At 41.6% G+C, this 23,285-nt stretch overlaps 1 protein-coding gene across 6 annotated transcripts in view; it reads left to right on the top strand.

Annotated features, from left to right (window-relative positions):
* EHF (ETS homologous factor) overlaps window positions 1-14,167 on the top strand; it is a 42,420-nt gene extending 28,253 nt beyond the window's left edge. For 5 of the 6 annotated variants that reach the window (XM_010358369.2, XM_010358370.2, XM_030918693.1 and 2 more), the window contains 5 exons: window positions 2,190-2,258; window positions 2,378-2,446; window positions 7,483-7,545; window positions 9,422-9,617; window positions 9,721-14,167. In XM_010358369.2, coding sequence (XP_010356671.1) covers window positions 2,190-2,258; window positions 2,378-2,446; window positions 7,483-7,545; window positions 9,422-9,617; window positions 9,721-9,820 — 497 coding nt within the window. In that variant the 3' untranslated portion in view covers window positions 9,821-14,167. The remainder of the gene's footprint in view (window positions 1-2,189; window positions 2,259-2,377; window positions 2,447-7,482; window positions 7,546-9,421; window positions 9,618-9,720) is intronic. The other variant, XM_030918696.1, reaches the window with a different exon arrangement.
* Window positions 14,168-23,285: the final 9,118 nt, after the last annotated feature.

Below are 23,285 nucleotides of genomic sequence, written 5' to 3'. Positions count from 1 at the left end.
AAGGTGGGCCTCCCCACTACAAAAAGTGTCAGGGACTGGACTTGGCCAAGTTTGCAAAGAGAAGAGGAAGGGGCAATGTCTCCTCTTCTCTCCCTCCTCCCTTGAGGGGAGTGCGTTTCACCAAAAGGGGGAAGATGTTGACTTGGTGTTGTAGCTAACAAATTTTTAGGGGCCCTAGGGAGCTTCTGCAGAGATGTACAAAGGTACCTGCAACCCAACTCCTGCCTTCCGTGTGTTTTTATATGAAGGACACAATTCTGGGCTCTGAGCAGAGGCTACAGTCCCATAGCATCTACATTCATTTTCATTTCCTTTCCCCTGTCCTAAATCTGTCTCCTGGAGACTGTCCTCCAAAGTCTATGAGCCATCATAAAACTGTGCAGCAACTCTTGCTCCTAGGTCACTCCCCATGTTCATGCCAGGGAGCCTGTGAGCCACATGGGCCAACCGAGCTTGCCACAGGCCTCCCTGAGGATGTTTCCCAGTCACCAAGGACAGAATTTGACATACAGGTGATTTATGAGTCACTTGGGGCCAAAATTGGCCCATGCAGTTATTTACCCTTTTATAAGTGGGCTGGCCTACCATTCATTATTAAAGAAAAAAGCAAAATGCTAAGCATGTGAATTAGGCTTTGCTAGCCATGCTCTTCTCTTCAGAGGCCAGGGGATGGGCCATCTGGATGTTCTGTGCTTTACAGGCCTGGCATTGCCCTAGAGATGGATGCAGGACTTGGTCAGGAGGATGGCACCCCCTCCCCTGCTTGACCTGACAGACAGCCCCACTGAAGGAGCCAGGGTAATACTGGAGAGGTCCCAAATAACTTGATAATTCCTTCTTGACCATCCAGACATTCTTGTGTTGCCAGTTCAGAAAAGCTGAGTGGAAGGGTGGAGAAGAAGGTCCACCCTAGGAGGAAGGGAGAAGACATTCATAGAGGGGCCAACACCCCCAAACCTCTTTGGTTCAATTTGTTTTCAGAGACAACAACAGGTGTACAAGGTGACCCAACAAGGAGAGAGGGTGTAACCCCAAGAGATTGGGCTTGGGGTGTCCAAACATGTAGCTATTAGCTAAAATACTGGCTAAATCCCTATGTCGTAAACAGGAGGACTTAGCCAGTAAGTCAGGTTTTATATCATTTGTGCTATAAAAACAAAATGAAACACAGTCAGTGGCTTACACCCCGGCCCTAAAATTCAGAACCTAGCAAGGAGGGGAGCTGAGGGTAACCTAGGTCTGCGGTGAGGAGAAAGCAGGAAGTTTCTGGTGAGGACAAGGTGAGAGATCTTACAGCTTTTGGCTAGCCAAGAAACAAAATGCTTCTGTTGGAGACCAGCCCAGATCTGGGGATTGTGTGGGAATTGAGCTCCATTTGGGGTAGGTGGAGGGGAATTCCCTTTGAATCTGAAATCTGAAGAGTCAATCAAAGTGAGATGTGCTTACGGCAGCACACAGAAGAAAGAGAGAGAGAGACAGAGTACAAGAGCACTTCTTTTCTGCGATGGGGCAATGGGGCCCCACTCTTAAAAGGTGTTTGTTTGATTTAGTAACACTCTCCACCCCTTCTCCTTGGTTTTGTTTTGAGAATGTCATGTCATCCTTTAAGCTAATTGGAAAAATCCTAGAGGGAGGGGGCTGTCATCCAACTTGGATGACAAATCTCTGGAGTTCAGCAACAAAGAAATTGTGATAAGATTGACTAGATTCTTCCTGAAAGAAACATCATTAACCCTCCAAGGAAGACATTAATAGAAAAAGATACTTGTTAATTATTTATTATACATTTAAATAAATTTATCCCTCACAAAGCTTTCCCCCCACCACATCCGAGGGTAAAAATATTGTGGTGATTATGCAGTAGAATGCAAAACAATGCCAAGCCAGGTTAGGAAAATTCCCAGGAACCACTAGTCTAGGACAGGTTCCCATTCTTGTAACTTCTCTCACTTCCCTAAAAATGCAATAGGTATGGAACACGTGGATGAGACCATTTCCCCGAGGATGCTGAAAGGAAAATTAGACAACATTATTACAAAGTAACGCAACTGAAGCAGAATCATATCCCTTGTCTCTGAGGACCACTCCTCACCCCCCATACCTTGTTGATGAACAATGAGTTAGAAAACGCAGCCTCTTCTCCCTAGGGAAAATGATCACTGACTATTCTCCTTCTCTATTTTTTGTAGACCCTTCCATCATGAACACCTGGAAAGATGAGAACTATTTATATGACACCAACTATGGTAGCACAGTAGGTAACTAACTCCCTGACACTTAAGGCCCTTTATGTTCTTATTCTGTTTGTCTAAGAGCCGCAGTGTTCTATTGTGAGGTGGGGGGACTCTAAATGTCCTTTATCTTTTCATGGCCACAGATCTGTTGGACAGCAAAACTTTCTGCCGGGCTCAGATCTCCATGACAACCACCAGTCACCTTCCTATTGGTAAGCTGTCATCACATCTGAGGCTGGGTGTGCCTAGTACTTAGGGAGAATTGGTGGGAATTACCAACAATCTGCATTTCTACCTTGCTGGAGTCTTTCTAATTGAAGGGCTAGGAAAGGAATGGAGTTACCATTAGACGAGGTTTGCGTTTGAGGCAATATTTGTACATTGAAGATGGCCAGTAGGGATCCTCTAGGCAAAATGTTGGTCTCCTGTGAAACTAGTCACTCTGTTGTGACAATAAAAGTTGTTTAGGCTTTTCTTTATTTTCAACGAAAACTTACTCTTGCAATATAACTGATAAAATTATTCGAATTTGGGTATACTTATGGGAAATAAGGCTATATTTAATTTTCAACAAACTACATTTGACTTTAGAGAAAGAATACCTCATAGTGAAGTTCAAAGGTCCGTGAACCTGTAGTGATGGTTTCTGGGTGAAAAGGCAGCCATCGGAAATTTCCAGAATCCCCGTAGTTACACTATTTTGTCAGTTTTTAAGTCTAATTCTGATGACTCATCAGTGCTCTCTAATCAGTCAGAGCACCTGCATTTTATGAGTTATGTTCACATTAGCTGCATTTGGTTAAGGTTGGATGCAACTGGGGCTATCTATGCTTCTTAACCAAGGTTACAATGGGTGAGAAGATTGGGATGTTGGGAGTCTGGGAGAGGGGATTTCAGATTACCACCCTCACCTACAAATAGGTGCATTGGCACGTACACCGTGGGAATTGGTTGAAAGAGGATCTTATGGTTTCCTGTGATCTGGGTACAGACTTGTGGATCTCTTTAGGTCTATGAAATGGCACTTAGACATCAGTCACAAGTGATAGTGCCTCTCTCCTGGAATTAAATTTGGAGCAACTTCAGAACTGGGATTTAATTGGGTCTTTGTGAAAGAAATTAGTCTGCAACCCTTCCTTCCCTTTTTTTTTTTTTTTTCTTCTGTTTTTGTTTTTGCTTTTGAGAACGGAAATAATGAAAGGTTTTGGTTTGAGGTTTTGTTTGGGTCAAGCCCCTTAAATGAGATGGGGCTGGGAGCCAGTGTAAATGCTTCTGGAATTGAGGTTAAAAGCTGAGGCCAGAGTAGCTCTCGACTTTTCCTTCCCCCAGTAGCCCTTAGCATTATGTGTCACTTGAAGCATTTGTTAAAATTAGGAAATAGATCAAATACTGTCAAGGCTTGGCTGTGTATTTGCTATTCTGGGGGAACTGAGCCAACCGAGGTAAAATTTTCATGGCAATCATTACCACTCAGTCAAGACCACGGGGTTCAGGGCTGAGGAAACCTCCCGAGTCACACTCTGAGTTCCTCTGCGACTTCCTACAGTGTCATCTCCCACATCCTTCCATCCTTCCAGTTGGGTCTTTGACTTATGGCAAAAAATTCCAACTAAGAATAAAGCTGAACCAACCACTTCCTGAGCCTCAGGGGCTAGTGTGTCTTGACGTACCCGGGAAACCAAAATGTCATAGTTACAGCTCTGCTGCCCTGACAGCCGGGTCATCCTCTTCTACATCTTGACTTACACCTTCTAGAATCTCAAAATCAACAGGGGCCTTAGAGACCAGTTTCTGCTTTCGCATTTGCAGCAAGGAACTCACTGTCTCCTGAGTCCACCGGTTGTATTTTTCAATAGTCCTTCTTAAGATGAGTTCAGGAATCTGCTCTCCTTATCCTTCTGATCCTTGTTTGCTGCAGCTCCCCATTCCTATCCTGTGATTGTAAACCAGGCTGGAAAATGAGATCAACCACCCAGGCCCTAAAGAATCAAGGCAGTCTCTGGGGTTGGTGTATTAGTTGGGGTAATAGCCCTTCAGTAGGATAGTTAATTACAGCCTTATATGGGTCAGTTTCTTTCAGAATAGTTTATAGTCTCTACTGCATGGAACCAGAACCCCCAGGAAAACCTTGGTCATTTGCCTGAGTCTTTATATTTCAAGTTCCCGTGAAATTGAATGCAGTGAAATATCTTTCTATGTTTTAATGCTAGTTACCAGCTGAGCTAAGGCGAGGCTCAGCATAAACTGATGCCCTCTGTGATAAATGCAGGTGGGGAAACAGGCTTTGTTTTGATTTCTCTGTCATCTGCCCATTTCATAAAATGCCTGCTGCCAGTGTCCTGTTCTGCTCGACAGTCCTCCAGCCTGTCATGCCAGCTCAGGCTTGATGTGTTTATCCACTGACTTGTTGAGCCTAAAGCTAGGGTGGCACGGTCTATTAGAACACTGAAATTTGTATATCCCGTAAAGAAATGGCTCACAGCTGAATCATATGCAAATGTTTCTAATCTTTGCTTCTTGCGAAGCAGCTTAGCTGAAGTCATGCTCTCGCACTGGCATCACAAACCTGTGGCTTGTTGCTGCCGTTGCCTGGACCGGATGGACGTTGGCCTGAAGTGCCTGGGAGCCGAGCAAGAGAAAGCTAGGCTGGACAACTTCTCCAGGGCAAGCCATTATTTTATAAGAATGAATCACTTAACCACATGGCTAACTTCAAAGTCTTGACTTTTATTCTAGGGCAGAAGGAGGACACATATTAAAGCGAGGTTAAAGATCAAAAGATATCAGTGGTAAGGCAGGCCAGTGATTCCATGGCTTATCCCTGCACACTGCAACAGGAAGAGGGGGCTGGAAGAAATTAGGTTCTTTTTTTGCCTTTGACTGCTTATTCCCTTTTATGATGATGGGAAGATTTTTATTTGGGGATTTAAAAAAGAACATTCCTAAACTGGATGGAGCCTAGCTTGGGTAAATGGCTGACAACTCAAAGAATATTTCCTCATGGTTTATCTGGCCTAGGGGTTTTAGAGTTCATGGACTGCTACATGGGCCACACCCCCCTGAAATTGTTGACAAAATTTCATGTGTGCATATATGTGCATTTTTTCTGAGGAGAGGGTGCAAGGTTTTCATCTTATTCACAAAGGCACCTGAACTCTAAAGTAACTAATTCTAAATCAACTAGGAACCCAGATGCAATAATTGAGGCCAATATACTGAGACTCTTGTATTTTTCTGAATTCAACTCCTGGCTCTGAAAGAATGGCCCTGCATCCCTCCTGGATGTCATTTGAAAATGAGCTTTGCTTGTGGCCTGCTGGGTAAATGCCACTCTTTGTCTGCAGTACAACGTGGCCCTGTCAGAGTGATGTATCACTTGGAAACGGGAGTGGATGCCAGACCTGTTGCAATATTGTTACATCCTGATGAGATGTTGCAACCTCACCCTGCAACCCACAGAGAGGGAGAGTGAAGTCTCTTTGCATTTCCTGTGAATTTGTCCTCTCGGATTTCAGAGAAACCCAAGTCAGGTGCAGGCCCTGCTAGTGACAATGCCAGGAGATAAATTCTTAACCAGGATGAGAGGTTTCTCGTTTACTGAGGTCTTATTAAATCTCTCTCTCCATCCTGCCATGACGTTTCGAGAAATTGCTGGGAACACTGAGTCTTGATTAGCTGGGTGATAAGATGGGTGAAAGGGTCCATGAACGTTGGGAAATATAGAATTGTCAGATTGAAATTATCTTTTTCACTAACAAGAGCATTATAGAAGTGAACCTGATTCTTGGCAGGAAAGGCTTGTGTGAAATCTGTTATGTGCAAAGGGAGATTATGTGTAGGCCATCATTTCTGGAAATGACATAGAATTGTGGTTATGAGTAAAGCTTCTGGATTCAAACTGTTTGTGTTCATATCCTGGCACCACATTCCAGCTGTGTGACTCTAGACAAGTCATTTGACCCCTCTGTTTCTCAGATCCTCCACAGCTGAAAACTGTGGATCATATTAGTACCTGCCTCATGGAGTTATTGTGTGAATTAAATAAAGTGATTCATGTAAAGTGCGTAGTACAGTGCCTGGCACATAGTAAGTGCTCAGTAAATAGTAGCTTTTTTTCTTAACCAATTTAATTAGGAGCTAATGGCTGACAGTTCATAGCTTTTTTGAATAATAGGCCTCTCTTGATAACTGAATGGGTGCTGTGAACCCTCTCCCTTCACATATGGTTTCAGTCAGTCTAGGTGCCCTTGAAGGCCACACTGGGTCAAGGGACCCTAGGTTAGGAAGGGCACATGGAAGAGATCAGTTTTACTGGCCCAATTTCTTAAAATAATTGGATTGTATTTAGGGACTATTTTGTATTAGAATTGGCTGGTTTTTGAGTGTGAGAGTCTTCGTAAGATCTGCTTTAGTCCTCCCAATACACACACACACACTCACACTCACACACATGCGGCTAGATCATTTAATTTTCTTTCTGAGAAGAATCTTTATTTCCCAGGTCCGGCTCCATCATCTCCTCTTTGGTAATAGTCCCACAGGTTGCCATAATGAGTCATTTGTTAAACTAATCTGTGTTTCCATAGTCCACTATGGCCCTCTGTACTGAGCTTGGGCCACTCAATGGCCCTTTTGTCAGGCTGATTAAAATGTAACTTTGCATGCCAAAAAAGGGCACTCCTCTGGCTTAAAAGCCATCTTCCTTTGTTATAAACGTTTACATTTTTGTATTATGTAAAAAAAAAAAAACAAAATTTTCAATGATCTAAATCTTTCAATGGCTTCCATCTTTCTCAGAGTCATGTCCTTAAAAGCCCCATAAGGCATTAATGATCAGAATCTCAGCTCCTCCCTCTCTGCCTCTTACAGCATGCATATACCAAACACACATCATCCTCAGGGCCTTTGCACTTCTGTCTTACACATGGAAGGCTGTTGCACAAGCTCTCCGCATGACCATCTCCCTCATATTCTTTAGGTCGTGGAATCAGAGAGGTCTCCTATGACCACCTTGTATCAAATTGCAAATTATTTCCAAGTCCATACATCTATCTCCATTTCTTACCCTGCATTATTTTTCTCCATAGCATTTATCATCTCTGTTTTGTTTGGTTCACTAGCACATACTCAAAGAGTGCCAGGCATGCAGTAGGTGCTCAGTAAATTTTGCTTAAATGAGTGGATGCAGGAAGTAAAAAGAGAATTATAGAAAATAGGTCAGTTAAATGGCTCTCATTTTTCTCTTCAGCAGAGTCACCTGATACAAAAAAGGAGCAAGACCCCCCTGCCAAGTGTCACACCAAAAAGCACAGTAAGTTGACTGGCTTTCAGATGGCCTTTTGTCCTTCCCATCACATCGGGCACATCTGGAGGCCACTAGTTTTTCAGCAAATATTGCCTCTGTCTGCTGCCTTCATGTCTTCATCCCAAACAGGGTGGAGTGAGAAAACAGAGGCATCACTTGCTAGCAAAGTAACCCCCTCTGCAGCTGTTTCTCAAAGTGGAGCCTTACTGGATATTTCCTCCTTGTTCTGTCATATGTGCTCTAAAACTGAGACACCTAGTGCCTAAGAACTGCTTCAGGCATGGGGTTAGCAATTTCCATCTCTCCCAGAAGAAAAGGGTGGGAAGAGGAGCAAGATAAGAAGAAACAGTTGAGATATATCATCCTTTCTTTTGCTAAATGTTGAGCTCCTACCTTTGCAGAGTTCCCATTCCAAGAAATGACTGTTTTTCCTTAAGATTCAACACTGCTTTTTGGGAGTTGGATCTCCTCCAGTAATAAAATCTTATGAACATATACAAAATATCAGATACGTGGAACTGTGGGTGAAACACAGAAAGAAATCAAGATGGTGTAATCCAGTCCTGTAATCCCAGCACTTTGGGAGACCGAGGTGGGTGGATCACTTGAGCTCAGGAGTTCAAGACCAGCCTGGGAAATATGGCGAGACCCCATCTCTACAAAAAATACAAGAATTAGCTGGGCATGGTGGCACATGCCTGTAGTCCCAGCTACTTGGGAGGCTGAGGCAGGAGGATCGCTTGAGCCAGAGTGGTCTAGGCTGCAATGAACTGTAACTGCACTACTGCACTCCAGCCTGAGCCACAGAGTGATAGCCTGTCTAAAAAAAAAAAAAAAAAAAAAAGGTATAATCCAGAAATTATAAGGAATTAGAATGTCTTTATCTGTTATTCCACATCATCCCACAAAATTGAATTAATGCAACCCCTCAAACGGTGGGTGGGGTGAGGGTGGGGCATCACAAATTCAGTGGGAGTAAAGTTGAATTTGGTTGATAATCTTATTGCAGTAGTGGCTTCATTTTCAATTTGGGTCCTTCAGTCACTGCATGACCACCCCCTTCCCTACCACCCTCATCTATTCTGGGAGTAAATGTTCTAGAGCCTTATTGATTTGCATTTGGCTGAAACACAGTTGCTGGGTCAAAGCAATTTAATTGGTTGAGGTACTAGATAAAAGTGGTTGAGAGTTGCTCTCTGGGGAAGTAACAGGTTGAAATGAACCCCAAGCAGTTTGTGAATAATAACTAGAAGAAACTTCCCCGTGGCTTAGAAGACCTAAGGCCTATTCCTTAGTCTTGGCTATGTCACTAGTTAGCTGTGACCCTGATCAATTCACTTAAATTCTCTGTGTCTCAGTTTCCTGATCTGTAAAATAAAATATTGTGCTAGTTTATTTATTTATTTATTTTTTGAGACAGAGTCTCTCCCTGTCGCCCAGGCTGGAGTGCAGTGGTGCGATCTTGGCTCACTGCAAGCTCTGCCTCCCAGGTTCACGCCATTCTCCTGCCTCAGCCTCCTTAGTAGCTGGGACTGCAGGCGCCTGCCACCACGCCCGGCTAATTTTTTGTGTTTTTAGTAGAGACGGGGTTTCACCGGGTTAGCCAGGATGGTCTCAATCTCCTGACCTCGTGATCCGCCCGCCTTGGCCTCCCAAAGTGCTGGGATTACAGGCGTGAGCCACCGCGCCCGGCCTGTGCTAGTTTATTCTTAAATACCTTTTTAATGTCCAACATCTGGTGATTCTGTGATCCATCTTCCCTGAGAAGTAGGGGAGAAATGAGTATCTCCTACTTGGAGGAAGATGACCTAACTCAATGCTCTCTGCCCTACCTTTGCTGTGACTTGGGCCATTAATAACCTCCCTTTCTGCTTTTCATCAGACCCGAGAGGGACTCACTTATGGGAATTCATCCGCGACATCCTCTTGAACCCAGACAAGAACCCAGGATTAATAAAATGGGAAGACCGATCTGAGGGCGTCTTCAGGTTCTTGAAATCAGAGGCAGTGGCTCAGCTATGGGGTAAAAAGAAGAACAACAGCAGCATGACCTATGAAAAGCTCAGCCGAGCTATGAGGTGAGGAGTTTCATGTCTCTGAAAACGATAAGGCTGCACGACCCATTATTTACCTAGCAACCTTCATCTGATCAGTCACCTTATGCGATCTCCTTTGTTACAGATACTACTACAAAAGAGAAATTCTGGAGCGTGTGGATGGACGAAGACTGGTATATAAATTTGGGAAGAATGCCCGAGGATGGAGAGAAAATGAAAACTGAAGCTGCCAATACTTTGGACACAAACCAAAACACACACCAACTAATCACAAACAAAGAACTCCTGGACGTAAATATTTCAAAGACTACTTTTCTCTGATATTTATGTACCATGAGGGGAAAAAGAAACTACTTCTAACGGGAAGAAGAAACACTACAATTGATTTAAAAAATTATTTTGTTACTTTGAAGTATGTCCTATATGGGGAAAAAACGTACACAGTTTTCTGTGAAATATGATGCTGTATGTGGTTGTGATATGTTTTCACCTCTATTGTGAATTCTTTTTCACTGCAAGAGTAACAGGGTTTGTAGCCTTGTGCTTCTTGCTAAGAGAAAGAAAAAAAAAATCAGAGGGCATTAAATGTTTTGTATGTGACATGATTTAGAAAAAGGTGATGCATCCTCCACATGTAAGCATCTATATGGCTTCGTCAAGGCAGGTGAACATGGTTGCTGGGTTGAATTCCAGGGTCTCAGATGGTTAGGACAAAGTGGATGGATGCTGGGAAGTTTAACCTGAGCCTTAGGATCCAGTGAGTGGAGAATGGGGACTTCCAAAACCCAAGGTTGGCTATAATCTCTGCATAATCACATGATTTGGAATGCTTAAATCAGCAAGAAGAATAATGGTGGGGTCTTTATACTCATTCAGGAATGGTTTATCTGATGCCAGGGTTGTCTTCCTTCCTCTCCCTTGGATGGTTGGTGAAATACTTTAATTGCCCTCTCTGCTTACTTCTAGCTATTTAAGAGAGAGCCCAGCTTGGTTCTTTTTTGCTGCAAGTGCTTAAAAATAAGTTGGATAGAGGAGACGGTGGTGTGGAAATGACTGAAGAGTTTGCTCTTGTATCCCTATAGTCCAAGGTTTCTCAATCCGCACAATTGACATTGTTTGGCTAGAACGTTCTTTGTGGTGAGGGCTTTCCTGTGCATTGTAAGATGTTCAGCAGCATCCACTCATGACCTCTAACCACTTGAGACCAGAAACCCCCCAGCTGTGATAATCCAAAATGTCTCCAGACATCAACAAATGTTCCCTGGGGGGCAAAACTGCCCTTGATTGAGAACCACCAGTTTAGCTAGTCAGTATGAGGATGGTGGTTTATTCTCAGAAGAAAAAGATATGTAAGGTCTTTTAGTTCCTTAGAGTGAAGCAAAAGTAAGACTTCAACCTCAACCTATCTTTATGTTTTAAATGTTAGGGGCAATAAGTTGAAATAGCTAGAGGAACTTCTTTTCAGAACCCCAGATGAGAGCCAATGTCAGATAAGGTAAACATAGTAATGTAGCAGGAAGTACAATAGGAGACATTTTCACTGGAATTACAAAGCAGAATTAAAATTATATTGTAGAAAGAAACACCAAGAAAAGAATTTCCAGGGAAAATTCTCTTTGCAGGTATTAATTCTCATAATTTTTTGTCTTTTGGATTATCTGTTTACTGTTTCATCTGAACTGATCCCAAGTGAATGGTTTATTGCCTAGATTTTTACTCAGAGGATTGATTTGTTTTGTTTTGTTTTTAAGAAAAGAAAGAAAGGATGAAAAAAATAAACCAAAAACTCAGCTCAGGCACAATTGTCACCAAGGAGTTGGAAGCCTCTTCTTCAATAGAGGAATTGTTCTGGGGGTCCTGGAGACTTATCATTGAGCCATGCAATCTGGGAAGCACAGGAATCAGTAGACACTTTGAAAATGGATTTGAATGTCCTCATCCCTTTTGCAGCTTTTCTTTTGGGCTCTCTCATGTCCTTGGCTTGCTCCTCCATTCTACCTCTCTTTCTCCAGCAATGATATGCAAATGAAGACATGTATCAGTAAGAGGGAGTGCTCTTCATCAACTAATAGAGCACCTACCACAGCGTCTTACCTGGTAGAGGTAAGCGATTCATATTCAAAGGTTGCAAAGTGTTTGTAATATATTCACAAGGCTAGAAGTAAGAAGAGTCAAAAATGTGTCCTAATTATAATGAGAATCATTCTAGGTCGTGATCTTGGAGGACCCATGAATAAGTTTCCGAAGGTGCAACCAAATCCATTTTTATTTCTGCCTGACTTAGTCACCTCTATAAAGGTTTAACTTGGTGTCGTCAAGTAACAGTTACTGAAAGAGTTGAGAAAAGGAACAATGAACAGCAAAGATCTTGACTACGCAACTCAGACATTCCTGCAGAAAAGACATATGTTGCTTTACAAGCAAGACCAAAGAACTCTGGGGCCTTCCCAGCATTTGCCTGTTCATTACATAGAAGGAATTAAATATCCAGTTACTTGAATGGGTATAACGCATGAATATTTGTGTGTCTGTGTATGTCTGAGTTGTGTGACTTTATTAGGGGTATCTACCAATTCTCTCACTGCGGTTCCTTCTCTGACTTTGCCTGTTCATCATCTAAGGAGGCTAGATCCTTCTCTGAGTTCACCCTTCCTCAAACCTGTAAGTTTCTCACTTCTTCCAAATTGGCTTTGGCTCTTTCTGCAACCTTTCCATTCAAGAGCAATCTTTGCTAAGGGGTAAGTGAATGTGAAGAGTACCAACTACAACAGTTCTACAGATAATTAGTGGATTGGGTTGTTTGTTGAGAGTGAAGGTTTCTTGGCACCTGGTGCCTGATTAAGGCTGGAGTATTAAGTTCTCAGCATATCTTTCTATTGTCTTGACTTGAGTTTGCCGCATTTTCTATGTGCTGATTGTGACTTGGAGAACTTAAAGTAATCGAGCTATGCCAAGTTGGGGTGGGAACAGAGTACTTCCCACCACAGTGTTGAAAGGGAGAGCAAAGTCCTATGGATAAGCCCTCCTTCCTTTTGGGGATGCATGGCTCTCACTTGAGAAGCTCACCTGTGCTGAACGTCCACATGGTCACTAACCATGTTATCCTTAAACCCCCTTTATGCCTGAGTTGAAAGGCCTCTCCCTTATTAGGTTTTCATGGGAACCTGAGGCAGCAAATCTATTGCTAAGACCTTACCAGGCTCAAATCATCTGAGGCTGCTAGATAGTTAACTTTGTAAGACTTAAGCAAGGCTCTGGCTCCCAGGGGCATAAGCAACAGTTTCTTGAATGTGCCATCTGAGAAGGGAGATCCAGGTTATGAGTTTTCCTTTGAACACATTGGTCTTTTCTCAAAGTTCCTGCCTTGCTAGACTGTTAGCTCTTTGAGGACAGGGACTATGTCTTATCAATCACTATTATTTTCCTGTTACCTAGCATGATACAAGTACACAACATATATTTGTTCAATGAATGAATGAATATCTCCTGAAAGACTCCTCTGATTGGGAGACCATATCTATAATTGGGATGTGAATCATTTCTTCAATGGAATAAGAGCACAACAGCACAACCTTCAAGGACATATTATCTACTATGAACATTTTACTGTGAGACTCTTTATTTTGCCTTCACTTGCGCTGAAATGAAACCAAAACAGGCCATTGGGTTCCACAAGTAAATATATGTTGGATGAGAATTCTGTTGCCTTTTTGGGAACTATGAGACTTATCTGGTATGAGAAGCCAGTAATGAATCTTTGACCTGTTTTAACCAATGAAGATTATGAATGTGTTAATATGATGTAAATTGCTATTTAAGTGTAAAGCAGTTTTAAGTTTTAGTATTTGGGGATTGGTTTTTATTATTTTTTTTCCTTTTTGAAAAATACTGAGGGATCTTTTGATAAAGTTAGTAATGCATATTAGATTTTAGTTTTGCAAGCATGTTGTTTTTAAAATGTATCAAGTATAGAAAAAGGTAAAACAGTTAAGAAGGAAGGCAATTATATTATTCTTCTGTAGTTAAGCAAACATTTGTTGAGTGCCTACTATGTGCACGGCATGGGCCCATATGTGTGAGGAGCTTGTCTAACTATGTAGGATGCATTAGATCTTGGTAGTTACGTATTGGGCAGATACTTACTGTATGAATGAAAGAACATCACAGTATCACAATATCAGAGCTGAATTATCCTCAGTGTTGCTTCTTGGAATTCAGTTTCTGGAACTAGTGATAGAGCATTTATAAAAAAAAAAAATCTCCTGTTGAGACTATGTCTTATGAACCTCTGAAATGTACAAGCCTTCACAAGTTTAACTAAATTGGGATTAATCTTTCTGTAGCTATCTGCATAGTTCTTGTTTTTCTTCCCATCTGACTCCTGGGTTGACAATTTGTGGGAAACAACTCTATTGCTACTATTAAAAAAAAAATCAGAAATCTTTCCCTTTAAGCTATGTTAAATTCAGACTATTCCTGATTTATGAAAGAATTATATTTTCCAAAATATGTTTATTTGTTTGATGGGTCCCAGGAAACACTAATAAAAAACACAGAGAACAGCCTGGAAATGTGTGTTTCATTCTTCAATAAGCCATTCAACGCTGGGCTTAGAGAAAATGCACTTAATTTCTAACAACAGAACATATACAGCTTCTGTGTTACTTTACTCAAAAAGCATTTATTGAGCATCTACTATGTGCCAGATGTTGTTCTAGGCACCAAATTGTAGCAGAGGATGAAAGAGACAAAAATCTCTGCTTTCATAAAATTTATGTTGTATTGAGTAGAAACAGTCAAGAAAAAACACAAACAAATAAATAATGCATAGCATATCGGATGTATAGTAAATAAATATAGAGGAGCAGAGAGTGCTAGAGCACTTAATACAATAGGGGCATGCTGTAAATTTAGGCAGTGTTAAGAAGGAAACATTTCAGTAAAGAACTGAAGGATCTAAAGGAAGGAGCCACACAGATATACAGATAACTGGGGGAGTGATCCATAGTGAAGGGATAAAAGAGGGTCCTAAGGTGGGTGTGTACCTTATCATGCCCAGGGAACAGTGAGGAGGTCTGTTTGCCGAGTAGACCAGCAATAGTAAAAAATGGTGAAACAGAGGTACTGGTGGATCAGATCACATACAGCTTGGAAGCCATTATGAAGGCTCTAGTTTTTCCTTTGCATGTGTGTGATGGAGATACTAGAGGAGTGACATGATCCAACTTGTGGTTTAAAATGATTCCTCTGGCTGTTGTTTTGAGAATGGATTGCAGGAAGGCATTCAATGCTGGATATAAAGAAAGGTAGAAAAGATGACCCTCATCTCCAAGTCTCCAATACAATACTTAAAAATGTCTCCAGGCAGTAAGTGAGCTCTAGTAGTTCATAGCACGTTTCTCCCTGGGTCCAGAAAATCTCAGCTATTTAGTCACATAATTTCATAAATGATCATGAAAACAATAATGCTAACTACTCTGGGAAGATTCACTTGTCCCAGGAATTGTGATAATATTCTTTACACATATTATTATATTCAATCCTCATATAAGCTTGGATATATAGATATTATCTCCAGTTTTCAAATGAGGGAAATGAAGATCAGAAAAATTAAGTGACTTTCTGAGGGTCACACAGCTAGTAATAAGGGGTAGATGTGACATTGTTTACACAAGTCCCTCTTTCCTCCCTCCCACCCCCAACCCAAGTCCATGTTGTACCAATAATATTTCTCTAGTTTCTCAGGATGCTAATTTTTTTACACACACACACACACACACACACACACACACACACACACACACAGAGGTTTCTATAGTTAAACAGAGCTACTTACTGTAAGACTTCTCAGAGTTTTTACTATAATAATGTGCATTGTGAATCTACAAGAGAGGGAAAAACTGTGCTCACTTGCCTAAGCCTATTTGACGATGGACACCTTTCATCAAAGTAGGCCTCGTGAAACCAGCACCCCTTAGGACACTCCTAATCTTTAAAAATTACTTCTCAGAAGGGGTAGTATTTTTCATGTTTGGGCTAAATAAGTTTTCTGATAATATTTCTGCAAAATGGAATATATTCCATTTTTTTCCTCCTTGAGAAGAAATCCCTCACTTACTGACCTGGGCATTATGTATTTGCATTGATGCATTTCTCAGTAATCATAAAGATCTTGCAAAGTGACTCTTTGAAAACCATGAACTCTCCTCAATTTTAACTCATTAGAATTACCTACTCAAAACTATAGGTACTAGCCCTCGGTGACAATTTAAGTTTAAATTACTTACAATTATATAAATTAAAATTTAAGTTCCTAGTCACACTATCCACTTTTCAAGTGCTGAATAGTCGCATATGGCTAAATGGTTACTTTATTGGACAGTGAAAACACTAAACATTTCCATCATCAGAGAAAATTCTATAGGCTAATACTGCTCTAAAATCTGACCTGGGACGGTGGGGTAAGGGTGGAAAGGATAGTGATCAAAACTAACCAACAGTGAAATAGGATTCCCAGGAGCCTTAGAAACCAAAGGTGACCCTGAATTATAGAGAACAAAAAATAAAGATCCAAAGCAAATAACTGTGTTTGCTGGAGTGATGACAGTATCTGCCAGTACAAACAGGTTTGATGTTGTCAGTGGAGCCTTGGTGTGGGAGGATTTGATTATTCTTATCTCCAAACACCAAAAATACCCTACAGTTGTTAATATGAATGTTCCAAGGATGTGGCTTTTTGGTTGAGCATATTGGCATTGAGGGGAGATGACCAAAATGGGAAGGGAAATAGAGGGTCCCCAAATAGAAATGGTTGCCACTGCCCACTGTGCTATAAATGGCACTAATACCACTTTATTCCTTCTTTTCAAGAACAACTTCTGGCGTGAGTCAACTGCCCTTAGGCACTCTTTCCTTATAAATCAGTTCTCCTTCATTATTATTATGATCTGGCCTCTGTTCACATCAAGTCACTGACAATGCCCTGCTGGAGGTTATAGTCAAACTCATTCCTGCATCAGGAACTTTGCTGCAGCTGTTCCCTCTACCGACAATGCACTTTCGGTCTTCATGTGGCTAGTTCCATCCAGTCATGCAGGTCTGAGTTCAAAACGTTGCTTTCCTGATTGTACTTGCTTCAGCTGCCCACCTACCTCACGTTGCTTCCTATTACATTGTCCACATTTAATCGTCACAGAACTTACAGTATCTGAAATTATTTTAAAAAATTCATTAGTTTACCAAGTCTTTATGATTTTATCTCTGACCAGTCAGCACTCCTGGTTCACTGGCTTCCCTCCACCCACCAAGTTATCCTTAAAAACTGCTCCCTGAATGTTTGGAAAATCTGACTTGAGGAATAATAAAACTCTGGTCTCCCACCCTCCTAAAAAAAAAAAATTCATTACTTTTATAGTATTTCTTGTCCCTGCTAGAACATAAGCTCTTGGAGAACAGGAGCCAGAAACTTCCATGTTGACCAATGTGTTCCTAGAGCGAGGATGTGCCTGACACGTCCCCCTGACCCCATTAATATTTGTAGAATGAATAAATAAATAGAGGACATGCTTATTTTCAAATTACAAGGTCTTTCTTTATGATTTTTGACACTGGTGACACCCTGCCCCCTTTAATTTTGGAAAATAATCTAATCCTTTGTTTTCTGCACCAGTGAAATTCTTGCCCTTCTGCTTTCCTGAGTATTCGTTCTTCAGTTCTTTCTCTTCCCATTCCTCTGTCTGCGTTCCCCAAGATTAAATCCTCAGCCCCCTTCTTTCTTCCCATTCTCTGCCTCAAAGTTTAGCCTCTTGAAGGTTCAGTCTTAAGAAACTTCATAATGATATAAGGGAGGTACAGGCTGTTTCTTCCTGGTCCTGACTTCAACTCTAGCTGGCTGGAGACTATGAACCTGTCACTCCTCCATTCCTTAGTTTCTTCTTCTATGAAATGGAGACATACCTTCTTCCCAGTGTTGTTGTGGGAATCAAGCAGATTCTAGCCCCTGTTCATTTCATAATTTTTTTTGAGATGGAGTTTCACTCTTGTTGCTCAGGCTGAAGTGCAATGGCACAATCTCCACTCACCGCAACCTCTGCCTCCCAGGTTCAAGCGATTCTCATGCCTAAGCCCCCACTCCCTGAGTAGCTGGGATTACAGGAGTGCACCACCATGCCCGGCTAATTTTTATTTATTTTTATTTTTAGTAGAGACAGGTTTCTCCATGTTGGTCAGGCTGGTCTCAGACTCTCAACCTCAGGTGATCTGCCTGCCTCAGCTTCCCAAAGTGCTGGGATTACAGGTGTGAGCTACTACACTCGGCCCATTCCATAATTTTAAAGGGTTTATATGTGCAGGCATTGTGCAAAACACTTTGATTTTATTTTTTCTTGTAACTCTCACTCTAACCTCACGAGACAAGTTTGGGAAACTGAGGTTCAGAGAGGTGAAGAATTGTACCTGAGTTCATTCTGCTGATGTGGAAGAGCTGATATTTGCACCTCTGTCTGGCTGAAACCAGAATTTAGGTCTTAAACATGATGCTCTATTGTCTTCCTTTGAAAGCATTACGAAAATAATTAAGCACTAAAAAAATCCCAGCACTTTGGGAGGCCGAGATGGGAGGATCACGAGGTCAGGAGATCAAGACCATCCTGGCTAATGTGGTGAAACCCTGTCTCTACTAAAAAATACAAAAAGCTAGCTGGGCGAGGTGGCGGGCACCTGTAGTCCCAGCTACTCGGGAGGCTGAGGCAGGAGAACGGCGTGAACCCGGGAGGCAGAGCTTGCAGTGAGCTGAGATCCGGCCACTGCACTCCAGCCTGGGCGACAGAGCGAGACTCCATCTCAAAAAAAAAAAAAAAAAAAAAAAGAAACTTATTTTTGAATTTATGATGACCCAAAGAGAGGTATTAATATTTAGAGTGTCTAGCATGGGAATGCAATGATAACTCGTCAACATTGGTGTCGTCAAGTCATTTTACCCTGTGTTAAAGGGCATACCTGACCATCTCTGGGTAAGGACTAAGATTCAAGGAGGATTTGATGTCTGATCTGCCTTAAAATCATAGCCCCAGAGCTGGAAGATTGTTTGGTACAAATTCTTGTCATCAGAGTTTAGAGAGCTTAAAGAACAATCTCAAGGTCACCCAGGCTCTTGGCTAGAAGGGGAAGCCAGTCTTCCCACTTTCCTCTTCAAAAATCCTTCCACCCAATGTGAATCTTCTTGGCTATGGTCCTCCCATATCCACAGGGCTCTTCCATCCCCAAAGCAGAGACATCTTCAGGGAAGCTCCTCTTTCCTCCTGGCCTCCATGGTGATACCATGCAACTTTCTTGTGCTGATTCCTCAAATCCAGCCAACGCCATCTTCCCTCTGGGCCACAGCCAAGTCAGGGAGGAAGAACTGCACATCCTAGACATTGGTGGAAGGGCAGATGTATGGAACCAGAGGGACCATGTCAGCGCTGCTAAGAAATGATGGATGCAAAAGTCCCAGCACTTCTGAGGAAGGGACACAGAGTGTTCCTGGAGTCTGGTAAAAGATTCCATTAATCATCACTTCTGTCTTCTCTCCTCTGCTTCACTGTGTGTATGTGTGTGTCGTGTCGTGTGTGTGTGTGTGTGCACATGCTGTCTGTTTGCATGTCTGCCTGCCCTTCTCTCTCTTGCTCTCTGTGTCTCTTTCAGAGTCCCTGTTCCTTTGCCATACCCTTCCTTCTTCTTGCTCACCAATCCCTTTCAGACTCCTTCCCTCTCCAAACCTGTCTTTCCAGGTTGCTGAAAGACAGAGCCAACAAGAGGACAGACCAGGACCAGGAATGGTGCCATCTCTCTGAAAGCCTCAGCGGTGACAATAACAAATGGTATTTACCTAAGAGTTATTAACACATCAACTGTTCTCTCCTTTACTGTTTAGTCATGTCATTCAGCACTAATGGACTTTTCCAATGGCAAACAGAAAGAGAAGAAGGAAAACAAACAGTGTATTCACACTAGATAGAATTGGTGATCCCTGCTGAAGCTGTGAAAATAGAGGGCATCTCTTAGGTTTGACCTGAGGACATGTCTCACCTGGATGTTGATTGCAAGATTCTGGGCCTATGCTGGACTCTCCACCAAGGTTTCCTATGAGAGAGAAAGCAAAAAGAAGTGAAGGACATGGCTTCATGGTGCAAGAAATAAGTGCTTTGCTTATTCAACACTTTCAACTATGAATTGATGACAATCAAGATTCACTGCACTAGGTGCTGCCATATTGCACCAGACAGACTGAAGACAAGGTTGTGAGTGGTCCAAGTTCACACAGTAGGTCAGCATGAGAGCCCATCTCACTTCCAGTTTTACTCCACCATGCTGCCTCCATTGATGCCCATTCTTCTTTCTCTCTCTCTCTCTCTTTTTTTTTTTTTTTTAAGACAGGATCTCACTTTGTCACCTAGGCTGGAGGGCAGTTGCATAATCAGGGCTTACTGCACCCTCGACCTCCTGGATTCAAGCAGCTCTCTAGCCTCACCTTCCCAAGTGGCTGGGACTACAGGTACACATCACCATGACTGGCTAATTTTAAAATTCTTTTTTAGAGACAAGGGCTTGCTATGTTGCCCAGGCTAGTCTCGAACTCCTGGACTCAAACAACCCTCCCACCTTGGCCTCCAAAGTGCTGGGAATACAGGCATGAGCCGCTGTGCCTGGCTCCATTCTTTCTTTAGTAAGGAAACTGGAATACAGGCTAACAGGGTAAAAAGCATAGACTTTTGAGTTAGAACAACCCTTGTTTTAATTCACATACCTTCACTTACAAGGTGGGTGCCCTTGGACAAGTGGCTTAACCTCTCCAAGCCTCAGCTTCCTCATGAAAAAGCAGAGGTTCTAAGTGGGAACTTATACTTTTGGGGAAGAGAACCAAATAACCAGGGTATTACATTGCAGTATGATCAATAACAGGGAACTGCAGGGAGACAGGATGCCTGGTTTCCAAGCGTGGCTATAACTCTAAGTAGCCATGGACCCTACACAAGTTTTAAAAACTCTATTGTCTTAGTTTATTTGCCTGTAAATCAATAGATTGGACTAGATCATCTCAGGCCATTCCAAACAGAAAGTTCCAGGAATTTATGAAAATAAGTTTGAATCAAGTCCAACATTTCTTTAAATGTTTATATCTCAGCCACTCTATTTAAAAATGGCTTCCCTTATGCCCCTAGAATGGGCTGGGAGCTAAAGTGAATGCTGAGCCATCTCTAGTGGAGTTTTAGGGTTGAGGTGGGAGGGGAGTGAAGAAAAAATCAGCAGAGCCTGGATCCCTGGACATACTTAGCCAGTTCCAAGGGATGCTGTCCTTTTGGATCTAAGAATTGCATCCCCATCTGCTAACACTGCTTCTTGGGCATCTGTCTCACAGGTAACAGTGAAGGCTGATATTGATTAAGTGTTTACTCTGTGTCAGACAAAGTACTGCACTTTACCTGTATGATTTCACTTAACTCTATGAGCTAGGTGCTGTCATTATTATCGTCTTTCCCTTGGGAGGAAGATACTGAGATCCAGAATGATTATGGAAATTTCCCAAGTGGCAGAATTAGGATTTGAACCCAGCTCCCAAGCAATGGCATTTCTTTCAGTGAAACTCCTAAACTGCTAAAGGAAGCACTGCCTGAGGTTTGAACAGCTAAGTGAAGTCCCTTCTTTCTTTGAGTCTGCTTTCTTAGAAACAGGAAGTAGACTTTTGCCAAAAATATAAAAATAAACAGGTCCCTGGGGCACCACGTGTAATTTGAAATTCAAAACTCTTGACAGATGTTGCCTTTTCTTGAGTCTGGTTGGTCTCAGCAATGCTAATGATGGAATCACAGATTGGACTCTCAGGGAGCTCCTGCAACAGGAATACGCTACATGTCTACTAAGAGTGTTGGTCTCAGGGAATATGTTTGGTGTGTGAGTGATGCAAAGTTAGGATACAGGATGGCAGAAAAAAGAAAGGCGATCTCTGGTCCTGGCAGCCAGGAAAGCCTCCCCCAGAGCATGGAATTTAATTTCCATTAAAAGACAGTAATCATTTTCATTTCTAATATTATAACTTAAAAAAACCTGATGTCTGATCATTATTTAAAAAATGAAGAAATATAGAAAATACAAAGGAAGTTAAAAAATATATACTACAAATCTCACAACTCAAAGAATCCTTGTATACATTTGGTAGACACCTTTCCAGGGTTCTAGAATAATAAAAAGATAGATGATTGAGGGGTGGAAACTGAGAGGGTGCAGTGAATCAAGATTTGCAAAACTTTGTATCTGAGTCATATTAATGCATTAGTTATTCATTAAAAAGAATAATTGTACAGACAAATAACTTTATAAAAATGCGAACTGACATGCTATTTAAAAATTAAAAATTAGTCAATTTGACTTGAACTCAACTTGAAGAAAAAGAGATGGAGTCAATTCAAATAAACGTTCTTTTAATATACGGTATCTTCAAAAGATATCTGTAAGTTTACAAAAATAAAATTATGAAAAGATTGACATTGGAGTAATTATGCTTTTATAAAATCCATTCATTTTTAGATGGGATTGGTTGGCTCCTTGCTGTAAAAGATTATAAAGTTAACTCTTGTGTTGTTTCTCACATTTTACTTTCCCTACTTACTGATTTGGGTTAGTTTATTTTTATTTTTACGTTACTGAGGTTTAGATACTTTTATTCTTTTTGACAAAATCAGAACCAAAACCCCAAAGTTGTTTAATCTTAGATCTAAATCTATGTGTGTCAAATATTTACCACCTGTTTTTTTCACATTTATTATTCATCTTGTACTTTATTTGGATTCACCTCTTGGTTGGCCAGATTTCATAATGTAACGAATTCTTCTTGGTTCCTCCTGAGTTTACATTCTTCTCTTCTCTCTTTCTGGTAGTTCTCAGTTTACATGGGGAACTATGTGACTTTGAGGAAACTAGCTCTTTCTTCAGCTCTAGACATGGAACCCACTACCCAGGTTGAGCAGATCACAGCATTCTCCATCCTTGGTGAGGGTTATCTATGTGACCTCAGATGGTGTGACCTCAGATGGCACAAGCAGAGTGAATCTTAGAACTTTTGGGTGGAAATATTGGAGCACAGAACTCTCTTTCTCAAGACTGAATGATATGAGGATGCGAATCCCAGAACTACTGCAACTATCTGTTTGCTTCCATGAGAGAAGTTAGCCTGAGGATAAAGTCAACACATTGGGAAGGGTTAGGACAAACCAAATTTCGGAGGACTTTTGCTGGGTCCCTGATGATATCATGAACTGGATCAGGTTAGACCTGAAGTAACCCCTATTATTAAACTTTTCAGTTACAGCAGCCAATAAGTTCTTATTTTAGATAGTATAAGTTTTCTGTTGATTACAAAATGAAGAGCACTAGTTCATAAAATTGTAAAGGTAGCTGGTGACAGGGGCTTATGGAAAACAGTTCTGTAGAGAAAATGACAGCAACAAAGCTTCAGAGGTCAAAAAACAGAGGGCACATGGCCCAATTTTGGGGAGTTTAGCTTTTTCTCATGCTGCTACAAGGGGACTTATTCTTGTTAAGGAGGAATAGAACATAGTAGTGATGGCTTGCCTCTTAGAGCATAAGCTATTTCCTTACATGAACATTTATCTGGAGCTAGAAAAATGTAAGGAATCCAAGGAGGCATTGAGA

Source organism: Rhinopithecus roxellana, chromosome 15 (assembly GCF_007565055.1).
Source record: "Rhinopithecus roxellana isolate Shanxi Qingling chromosome 15, ASM756505v1, whole genome shotgun sequence".
NCBI lineage: Eukaryota > Metazoa > Chordata > Mammalia > Primates > Cercopithecidae > Rhinopithecus > Rhinopithecus roxellana.
This window is presented reverse-complemented; position numbering and strand designations above follow the sequence as displayed.